General features: G+C 44.8%; 1 protein-coding gene across 1 annotated transcript in view; it reads left to right on the top strand.

The window, feature by feature from the left end:
• The first annotated feature begins 2,200 nt into the window (after nucleotides 1-2,200).
• Nucleotides 2,201-11,419, top strand: part of Sptbn4 (spectrin beta, non-erythrocytic 4) — a 72,089-nt gene continuing 62,870 nt past the window's right edge. The window contains exon 1 of the mRNA XM_033765993.1: nucleotides 2,201-2,521. Within this exon, the coding sequence (XP_033621884.1) occupies nucleotides 2,350-2,521 (172 nt within the window). The 5' untranslated portion in view covers nucleotides 2,201-2,349. The remainder of the gene's footprint in view (nucleotides 2,522-11,419) is intronic.

Raw genomic sequence — 11,419 nt, forward strand, 5'->3', positions numbered from 1 at the left:
TCGCGGCAGAAGGAGCCCCAACTCCCAGGCTCGTCCAGCTCCGCTCCTTGCTAGGGTACCCCGCAGGCCTTGTCCTTCCCAGGCCCCCTCAGCGCGGTGACTGCACCGCAGGGAGAGAGGCGCGGCTTGGGAAGGGTTAACGCGTCCGCTCCCACCCACAGCCCAAAGCAGGGCCAGCCTTTGCGGGTCGCAGGACACCCCTGCCCAGCTCTCCATCACCTTCACCTCTCTCCCTTCTCCGTTCAGTCTCCAGAAAGGCCAGCCGCTCCCGGCCTAACAGAGCTCGCCAAGCTCATTGAGGAAACAGTTGTGACACCTTCAACAGGGAAGGAACTGAGGCACAGGGAGCCACGATAAAGGTCCCAGTTTGAAAATACAGCAAGAATAAGCAGGAGTGGAACTCATATCTGACTCCAGAACAGGCACTTGGATTTACGAAGCCATTTGACCAGAGGATGAAGGCAACAGTGGGTGGGGGCATAGCCCAGTGATAGAGCACCAGGGTCCTGGGTTTGATCCCAAGCTTCACAGGAGAAAAAAAAAACAAAAACCATAATAGCAAGAAACATGTACTGAGGTCTTGCTCTGTGCCTGATACCATGTTCCCTGTATTTTAATTCATCTTCAAAATCCTTAGGATTTTTGCAGATGAACAAACTGAGGCCCAGAGAGGGGAAGTGACATGTCCAAGGTCACACAGATGGTGGGGCAGCCACTACTCACTTTCAGCTTTCCACAGAATAGCAGAAACACAGTGGAGTTTGGTGCATCCACCAAACTGAACACTCTCCACTACACGAACAGCACCCCAGGCCAGCCTGCCTTCCTAATGCATCCTCTGTCCAGGTCTTTGGAGAAGGGGGTCATTTAATTAATTAATACCTTTCCTAGTCTTAGAACCAGGACTGAGGGCCAGGAGGGTGGAGATGTGCCTGATGTCAGCCCCACTTAGATTTCATGGCTGCAACCTAGCAGTGCCCTAGAGCGAAACTCAGGGGTCAGGCAAGGTGTCAGGAGGCTGTTGTCACAGTGATGCTGTAGGGCAAATCGCCCCACACTCAGGGTTTCACAACATGAAGGATTTGTTTAGCCATCCAGTGTGAGTTCAGTGATTTAGGCTGGTCCCGGCTGGACAGTTTTTCTGGCCTCTGCTGGGTGCACTTTGGTGTTGAGATCCCCGTGGGAAACTGTACTTGGTCTCGGCTGCAGACTGGGGCCTTAGACCTGGTCTAGCCCTGGTGTGTTTTCCCGTGGGCACCATCGAGCGCACGCAGAAACATGTGCAATCGATTCAGTCCAAACCCCAGAACTGGCACCCGTCGCCTCCGCCCAATTCTCCTGGGCAATCCAGTCACACAGTCACGTCTGGTCACACACGGGCCTTTTCCTTTCTAGCAACCACAGAACCCTGAAGAATAAATGGCAGAGGGGTGGCCACATGGGTGAAGAATTGGGTTTAACACCATCATTTTATCACAGTACCCACATTTGAATCCTAGCTATTTACTAGTTGTAAAACTCAGGCAGGTGAATAATCCCTCTGTGCCTCAGTTTCCTCCTCTGTAAAATGGGCCTAATAATAATGGGTTGCTAGGGAATTAAATTTGCAAGAATAAAATAAGAGAATGCATATAAAACTCTAAAAGAAGAACAAGTAGTCAATACATGTTCACTACTGTTATTATTATTGCCTTATCGAGTTCTATTGATATGTTATTGTTTTAATAACAATAACAATGACAAGCTGCTATGCCTCTACCTTGTGCCAGGTGCTAAATTGGGCTTTACCATAGTTATGTGAAGTGGCTAAGGTGAACATTTAAAAAAAATATATATATTTTTTGGCTTTTTGAGACAGGGTCTCACTATGTAGTTGAGACTGACCTGGAACTTACTATGTAGCCCAGGCTGGTCTCAAACTCACAGCAATCCTCCTGCCTCAGCCTGAGTGCTGGGATTACAGGCATGCACCACCATGCCTGGCTTAAAAATATTTTTTGGCAAATACTGAAGATTGCTAGACAAGTGTTCTACCACTGAGTTACACCTCTTGCCTTTCTAATGTTTTGAGCCTGGGTCTCAGTAAGTTGCCCAGGCTGGGCTCAAACTTAGGACCTTCCTGTCTCAGCCTCCTAAGAAGTTAGGATTGCAGGTGAGCACAACCACATCTTGCTATTATCATAATTACGTCCACTTGAAAGACGGAAAAGCTGAGGGTGAGAGAGGGCACAGGACTTGCAGCCAGTCACTGTTAGAAGTGAGTCCTCCGAGCTCAGGCTCAACTTGCTGCTACCACCGCTAGTTCCAGCCCTAACTTGCTGCTCCCCGTTCCCAGGCCTCACCTTCCCAATGGCGCAGGTTCCGGGGGAAGTGGACAACATGGAGGGCCTGCCTGCCTCCAACAACAACAACCCCACGGCACGCTGGGAGAGTCCCGACCGGGGCTGGGAGCGGGAGCCGCCAGCTGCCTCTTCCGCAGCTGCGTCCCTCTTCGAATGCTCCCGGATCAAGGCCTTGGCAGGTACCTGGGCGGGCAGAGAGGGTGGGAGGGATGGGGTAGCCAGGGTGGCCTTGGTGCCTTCACCTCTGTGGGTGGAAGGGTGAAGAGACTTCCGGGCTCTTAGCTCTTAAATCTGTGGAATCCCATGAACATGGAAGTGTTCTGTAGTTCTGCTGGCCCACATAGTATCCACTGGTGTATGTGGCTACCGAGTGCCTGAAATGTGGCCTGCAATACTTGACACTCGAGGGACTGAGGGGACTCTTACATTTTACTTAGTTTATTTATTTAGTTAGTTTTTTTTGTTTTTGTTTTGGTACCAGGGAATGAATTTGCAAGGCACGCGGTGGAACCACTGAGCTAAATCCCCGGCCCTAGTTAGTTTTTTTGAGACAAGGTCTTGCTACATAGTTCAGGTTGGCCTTGAACTCACTATGTAGCCCAGGCTGGCTTCCAACTTATGGCAATCCTCCTGCCTCAGCCTCCTGAGTGCTGGGATTACAGGCGTGTGCCACCAAACCTGGCAAATTTTATTTTGTTTTAGTGAATTTAAATGTCAATAACCACATGGAACTCATGGCTGCTGTGTGGGGTAGCACAATTTTAGTGCAATCCCAGAAACATGAGCTGTTGCGAGCATACTCCTTTAGGATCCCAAAATGTAGAACAGCTAGATTGTAGGATTTTGGAGTGTTATAAATGTCAGAGACTCTTTAAAACTTAGGCCTTTAGAAATAGGGACTCTTGAAAATACTGAACTTTATAGTCAGTGACCTTAGAAATTTTAATCATTGCCCCCAAGGCTCTTTCCCCCCACCTTTTATGGGGAATTGAACTCAGGATCTTTCACTTGCTGGGCAGGTACAGTGCCACTGAGCTACATTCTGTGCCCCCAAGGATCTTATATCCTGAGAAATCTGAACTCAGGGGCTGGGGATTTAACTCAGTGGCACTGTGCCTGCCTCGAAAACTCAAGGTCCCAAGTTCAATCCCCAGTACGAAAGAAAAAAAGATGAACTCTAATATACATAGATCCTTAGGACTTTATAATTTAAACTTTTTTCAGATAGGGAAGATGAGGTAGAGCGATCAAATCTTCATGGTTTTACCACTGAAAACCCTAGTCTCAGGCCAACCGGGATGATTGGTCACCATAATACGATTTTTTAGAAACAGTATCAGCAAACACAGAAAACTTTTGTAATTTTAGAATCTTAGAATATAGGCCTTTGAAATCACAGACCTTTAAACCTTAGGGGTATATATTCATAGGGCTTTGGAAACTCAGAACCTTAAGCTATCAGAAATGTATAACTTCATAATCCTAAGCTTTAAAACATTAAACCCTTTACCTCATCTTACTGAAAAGCTTTTGGACAGCAAAAGAAATTGCCAACAGAGTGAAGAGACAGCCCACAGAGTGAGAAAAAATTTTACCAGCTATTCAGATAAAGGACTATTATCTAGAATATATACATAACTCAAAATAATCAAACTCCCCAAATTTAAAGACCCAATGCAAAAATGGACATATGAAATAAAAAGACACTTTTCAGATGAAGACTTAGAAACAGCAAATACACTTTAAAAAATTCAACCATCACTGGTCATTCAAGAGATGCAAATTAAAAAATAATGCTGAGATCCTATCTCACTCCAGAAAGAATGGCTGTTATCAAGAAATCAACCAGGGCCGGGAATTTAGCTCTGTGGCACCAAGCCTGCCTCCCAAGCACAAGGTCCTGAGTTCCATCCGCCGTACCACCAAAAAAAACAGAGAGAAAAAAGAAATCAATCAATAACAAATGCTGTAGGGGCTGTGGGGAAAAAAGGAACCCTTCTCTGCTGTTGGTGGGAGTGCCATGTGGAGACTTCTCAAGGAACTAAAACTAGAGGTTCCTTTTGACCCAGAAGAATTAAAAACATCACAGCACCGCAATATATGCACACCCATGTTTATAATGACACAGTTTGTAATAGCTAAATCTTGGAAATATCCCAAATGTCCAACAACTGATGAGTAAATTTAAAAGATGTATTTCTTTATACATTGGAGTACTACTCTGCTATAAAGAAGGATGAGTTTCAGACATTTATAGCTAAATGGATGGACCTTGAGACCACACTCTTAAGTGAAATAAATCAGACACCTATGTTTAAATACTGCACTGTTTCTCTGGTGTGAAAAACTGAATGTGGAAATAAGGACTGAAATGTTGGAAAATGGGAAGAAAGTGTTCAAATGGGAAGGGGAACAAGGGAGGAGGGAGGGAGAGAGGAAGGAGGAGACAAGAAAAAAAGTGAAAAGAGAAGGAAAAACATAAGGGCTGGGGACTTTAGCTCAGTGGCATCGTGCCTGCCTCGCAAGTGCAAAGTCCTGAGTTTGGTCCTAGTACTCAATAAATAAATAAGTAGTAAATAAAAAATTTTAAAAAGAATAAAATGGAAACAAAGCTTTTGTACATAGGGAGATAGGGGGCTTGAAGGGGGTATGGGATAAAATAAAATAAAATTTATTTTAAAAATTTTTAAAAAGGAAAAAAACCCATTAAACCTTTAGCAACATTGACCCTTGGGACTTAACTTCTGGGACACATAGACCACTGTAGTCATAAAATATTGATTGTTATAATCACAAAATCTCGAGACACTAAAGCTCCAACCACTTGCCTCATAATCTGAGAATGTTGGTAACTCAGCATTTTCCAATCCTTGGATCTTACTTATTTAATTTATTTTTGGTTTTTTGAGACAGGGTCATGCTGTGTAGTTCAGGCTGGCCCTGAACTCACTATGTTGCTCAGGATGGCCTTGAACTTGCAGCGATCCTCCTGCTTCAGCCTTCAGAGTGCTGGGATTACAGGCGTGTGCCACCAGGCCTGGCCAAACCTGGAATCTTTGGTACTGTCCCATCTCACTCCTTTGCTGTCTCTCAGGGCTAGGCTACAGGACCTCTGAAGATCCCAAATCTGCCATATAAAATGGCATGGTATTGGCATATAGCACACACACACCTACCTGTTTACTTTAACATGTTCGGGACAGGGCCATAATTTTGTACATCTCACTATGTAACTGTTCCATGCACAACTGTACCGCTCGTACCACCAGTGCTACATTCCACCTGATAGGTCAGTCACTCATGTACCACTGGTGTTTCAAGCTGGCAGGATGTGTGAAACCAAAGATTACTTACAGTGGCTAATTCAACGTAAACAGTAGATTATATCGTGTAGGGTCTAATGACCAACAACAAATCCTATCCATGCTCAGTACAGATACAATTTTTTCTAGTATTTTCATTCCACAGTTGGTTGAATCTGCAGATAAGGAGGCCAGCCTGTACCCCGAGATCCTTAGAGTTGTCTAAGGAGTTGAGCGCGAGTGTCAAACTCAAAGGCCTCTGGGGAAGCAGGTGCCATAAATGACTAGACAGGGGAATGGGGTCATCTGGGCCATGGTCACCAGCTGTAGCCATTGTGTGGTGGGGCATGCCTGTAATTCCAGCAGTCTAGGAGGCTGAGGCAGGAAAATAAAAAATTGGAGCCCAGCCTGGGCAGTTTAGCAACTTAGCAAAATCCCGTCCCAACATCAAAAATAGAAATAAAAAGGGAAGCGGGTCTGGGAATGCAGTCCAGTGCCAGGATGCTGTGTTCAAAGTACTACAAAAAAAAAAAAAATGTAGAAACACCTTAATTTAGAGTTCTAAATCTTGCCGGGCCTGGTGGCGCATGCTTGTCATCCCAGCACTCAGGAGGCTGAAGCAGGAGGATCTCCAAGAGTTTGAGGGCAGCCTAGGTTACATAGTACATTCAGAGCCAGCCTGAACTACAGAGCGAGGCCCTGCTAAAAAACAAAACAGAACAGAATAAAACAAAAAAACCCATATGACTTCCAAACCTAGAAAATACTTCTTTTGCCTTGTTTCTAGCCTGTGGTGGATGATACGGAAACTATCCTGGTCCCTGGCCTCATAGGGTTCTCGGTCCCATGGGGACTGAGTCAGATGCAGCTGAACAGTGATGACCACAGGGTCAGGGCCAGGCTGGACAGGGAAGCTCAAGGAGTGTAGGAGTCCGCAGTGGTGTGAACGGGTGAATGCTGGTGGGAGAGGAGCTGGTGCGGGCCAGATCTTAAAGGGCCCCACCAGCTACCTGGGAGTCAGGCTGTGGTAGGATGAAAATCAAGGACTCTGCAGCATCTTAGAACCACGTTTTACAGACCATTTAGCCCACAGAAATGTAAAGATCCTTTATTATTTTGTTGTTGTTTTTGTACTGAGGATTGAACTTGGGAGTTTTTTGTTTTTTAAAGACACAGTCTCATGATGTAGCTCAGGCTGGCTTTGAAGTCTCTGAGTAGCCTTGACTGGCCTTGAACTTGCAGCAATCCTCCTGCCTCAGCTTCCTGAATGCTGCTGTTATAGGCATGTGCTACCATGCTTGGCTGTAGCATAGATTTCTTAAATGCACTTAAATCTCCCCTGCCTAAAATTCTTATATAGCTCTGCAACTAAAGCATATGCAAAGAGAAACTCCAAGCCCAAACTACAGAGCCAGGTCTGTATGTTTATTTGACAGAGGGTGACATTATGTAGCCCAGGCTGGTTGGAATTTGCCAGGTGTGGTGACACTCACCTGTAATCCCAGCACTCAGGAGGCTGAGGCGGGAGGATCACCTCAAGTTTGAGACCAGCCTGGGTTACAGCGCAAGACCCTGTCTCAAAAAACCAAAACAAAAACTGTCATTTGGATCCTGTGTTCAGAGAGTTCTCTTACCCTCCCTCCACAGTTTGTGGCTTGCTTTGGTTGCTGATCTGTGTAAGGTCCCCCTCTCTGTCCATTTGTTTTATTTCTTGTTTTGTTTTGTTTTTATTTTTGAGACAGGGTCTCTCTGTGTAGTCCAGCCTTGCTCTGAACTCACTATATAGCCAAGGCTGGCCTTGAACTCACAGCAATCCTCCTGCCTCAGGCTCCCATGTGCTGAGATTGCAGGCGTGTGTTCTCTTTCTTTATAGATTTTGTTCTCTTTTATTGTTACGTCTCTCCCCAATTCCTTTCCCCCCTCAGACAACCATTTGGATGTTTGATGTGAGTTCTTTCCTTTGCATGTGGGTGATTTTACAGAATGTGCATTGCTAATATATTTAACTCTATTATTGTAAGGATGTACCTAGATATAAAATGGCAGGTAAATCATGAGTGTCCACCTCTTCCCCAAATGAATGCTCTCATTTTACCAGCGCTCATACCAAGAAGCAGACAGGATGGCCCGGGAGAAACCCTATCACTCTAAGCCAATGATAAAACACTCTCCTTACTTCTCACAGCACAGATTGGTCTGCTCGTCTTTGGATCGAACTCGGGACCTTGCACTTGGGAGGCAGACATGGTACCACCCCGGTCCTTGGTCTGCCAGTCTTTAAATTTTATATAAGTGGAATCATGCATTATGCATTCTTTTTTTCTCTCTCTCTCTTTTGTTTTGTTTTTTTTTTTTTGGGTGCCGGGGATCGAACTCGGGACCTTGCGCTTTCGAGGCAGGCGGTGGAACCACCGAGCTAAATCCCCGGCCCCTCATTATACATTCTTTAGTGTCTGGCTTCAGTCTTTCAACATTATGCTTGTGAGAGTCACCCATGTCTGCCATGTACTGACAGCTTGTTCCTTCTCGGTGCTGCATAGTTTTCCATAGTAGGATATACTGTGGTTTGTTCATTCACCTGTTGATGTGCACTTGTGTTGCTTCTAATTTGAGGGTGTTACGAATGGTACTGCTGTCTGCTTTCTAGTACATGTTTATGGTGGGCAGAAGCACTCATTTCTAGTGGCTCATACTTACCCAGAAATGAAAGTGTTCGGCCCTAAGGTATTTATGTAACTTTAGTAGAAACTGCAAGTTTGTATTTTACACTCCCAACTGCAGGGTGCGGGAGATTCAGATGCGACGTGTCTGACCCTTGGCATGGTCAGTCTTTTCCTTGTAGCCATTCTGGCAGGTGTACATTCTGTTGTGGTCTTCCTTGGCGCCTTCCTTATGACTAGTACTAAGTCCTGGGGCAGGGATGTTTGCACATTTTCCTGATCATTCGGATATCCTCTCATAAAGTGCTCACTCGAGTCTCCCGCCCATTTTCTTGTTGCTTTCTCTTTTTCTGATGGTTTTGCAAGAATACTACTCCTTGTCAGATACATGTGTTGTGAATATTTTCTCACATTTTGTGACCTATCTTTTCACATTTGTTTTTTTCTGGTACTGGGGATCGAACTCTGGGTTTTGCACTTGTGAGGCAGGCACAAGCTAAATCCCTGCGCTACTTTTCACTTTTTTAATTGGGACTTTTGATGAACAGAATTTCTTTTCTCTTTTTTTCTTTTTCTTTCTTTCTTTTTTTTTTTCTTTTGAGACAGGGTCTTTCTACACAGTTCGTGCTGGCCTTGAACTCAGTATGTAGCTCAGGCTGGCCTGGAACTCATGGCAATCTCCTGCCTCAGCCTCCCGATTAAAAGGGCAGGGTATGTAGTTCATTGTAGAGGTCCTGGATTCAATCCCCATGCATACATAAAAAATTATTAAAATACATTAAAATCTAGAAATCCTGTTCATCAAGCCTGGTGTGGTGGCACATGCCTGTAATCCCAGCACTCTGGAGGCTGAAGCAGGAGGATCGCTGCAAGTTCAAGGCCATCCTGAGCAACATAGTGAGTTCAGGGCCAGCCTGAACTACACAGCATGACCCTGTCTCAAAAAACAAACAAACAAATTAAAAAAAATATTTTAGAGGATCTCACTAAGTTGCTAAATTACCCCCAATAAACTCAAACTTTTGATCCTCATGCATCAGCCTCCCAGGCTGCTGGGATTACAGCTGTGCATACCACACTTAGCTTTGTCTAATAACTATTTAATAATTATTTCTGGACTGGAAGTGTAGCTCCTTGATAGAGTGCTTGCCTTGAATATGTGAGGCCCTGGATTCCATTCTCAGCCCAAGAAAATGATTAACACTACTTGCATCTTTTTTTTTTTTTTTTTTGAGGTGGTGGGGGTCTCACTGTGATGCCCAGGCTGGTCTTGAACTCCTGGGCCCAAGTGATCCTCCCACCTCAGTTTCCTGAGTAGTTGGGACTACAGGTACGTGCCACCACAGCAGGGTACTTATATCTTACTTAAGAAATCTTTGCCTACTCCAAGGTCAGAAGGATATTCTTTTATGCTTTTTCCTAAAAGTCTTACTGTATTCACATTTAGATTGTAAGCTAAGTGATATTTGTTAACTGCTGAGTACAGTGTGAGTCTTTCCTTCCATACAGATACCCAGTTGATTCAGCCCCATTTCTTGAGAGGACTGACCTTCCTCCCCTGAAGCGCAGTGTCACTTTGTCATAAATCTGGGACCATACATCGGTGGTTTGTGTGTGCCTGTGGGTGTGGCTAACCGATGCAAGTTTTAGCAAGTTGTCGAATGCATTCTTTGTGTTGTTTTCTCATTCAACACTGAACCTTAAGACTCATCCGGGTGCCCAGCACACCTGTACTCCCAGTACTCTGGAGGATGAGGCAGGATATTGCCTCAAGTTGGAGGCCATCCTGGGCTGCATAGTGAGTGAGTTCAAGGCCAGCCTGAACTGCAGAGTGAGACCCTGTCTCAAAACAAAAAGACTCGGGCCAGGAATTTAGCTCAGTGGCACCGAATTCGCCTCACAAACTCAAGGTCTTGAGTTCGATCCCGGGTACCGGAAAACAAAAACAAACAACAACAACAACAAAAGCTCATCCATGTGACTGTGAGTGAATCTAATCTGTTGCTTCTAACTGCTGCATGTCTTGATCTGTGTTCTGTTGCTGTAACAGAACATCTGAGACAGGGTGGTTTATAGAGAATAGAATGGTGATGCTGAACCTTTGAGAGCCTGAGTGCCAAACTGTATCCCAAACCTACTTATCTATCAAAAAATGCCAACACTTCAATTAAACCTTATAGCGAGGACTTTAAGGAAAAGTAACTCTAGGGCCGGGGATTTGGCTCAGTGGTTCCACTGCCTGCCTTATAAGCGCAAGGACCCGAGTTCAATCCCCAGTACCAAAAAAAAAAAAAAAAAAAAAAAAAGAAGTAACTCTATATTGGCACCATTTGGCATAAATGAAAATCACAATATCACGCATGCCATAGGTTCCCCACTGCTGAATAGAGGGGTCAAATGAGTGTGGTGTCCCATGTCCATATTCCCAGTTTCTTGAGAGGCTGAGTCAGGAGGATCACAAATTTGAGGTTGACCTGGGCAACATAGAAAGACCTTGACTCAAATTAAAATTTAAAAGATATATTAAATGAATTAGAAACTAAGATTCACTTTTGGTGGACTCATTTACTGGCACCTTGGTGGCATTTACTCCTTGCTAGACATTTTAAACAGAATGTATGATGTAATTTCTATTTTTAACTGCTATACTTAAAATGTGTATCTTACATATAAATATGTAAAATATTTACAGAATACTGTAGTAATATGGTATATAATTCTATCCTGCAGTTTTAAAAAATAGGAATAAGGATGTAGCTAAGGGATAGAGCACTTGCATACCCTGAATGCCCTGGGGTTTGATCCCCTTGCTACAGAGAAAAGGCTACTTAGCTCATGGTTCCAGAGGCTGGGAGGTTCCAGAGGGTGGCTGGCACCCTGCTCAGGTTCCAGTGAGGGCGGCTTATGTGCCATCTTGGTGGGGGGGGTGGGCAGGTGGGAAGAGACAGTGCCCTGTGCCACCTCACTCTAATGACCTCCACTTGGTAAAGACTTCAGTCTCAAGGGAGCCAGGCCTCACTTCCATGTAGGAACTCTGGGCCCATACCCTCTGGACAAGACTCCTCCACTCAGCCCCCAGTACCCTCTTTTTTTTTTTTTTTTTTTTTTTTTTTTG

The sequence above is a fragment of the Fukomys damarensis genome, unplaced genomic scaffold (assembly GCF_012274545.1).
Source record: "Fukomys damarensis isolate Sample0158 unplaced genomic scaffold, DMR_v1.0_HiC HiC_scaffold_19, whole genome shotgun sequence".
In the NCBI taxonomy this organism is placed as follows: domain Eukaryota; kingdom Metazoa; phylum Chordata; class Mammalia; order Rodentia; family Bathyergidae; genus Fukomys; species Fukomys damarensis.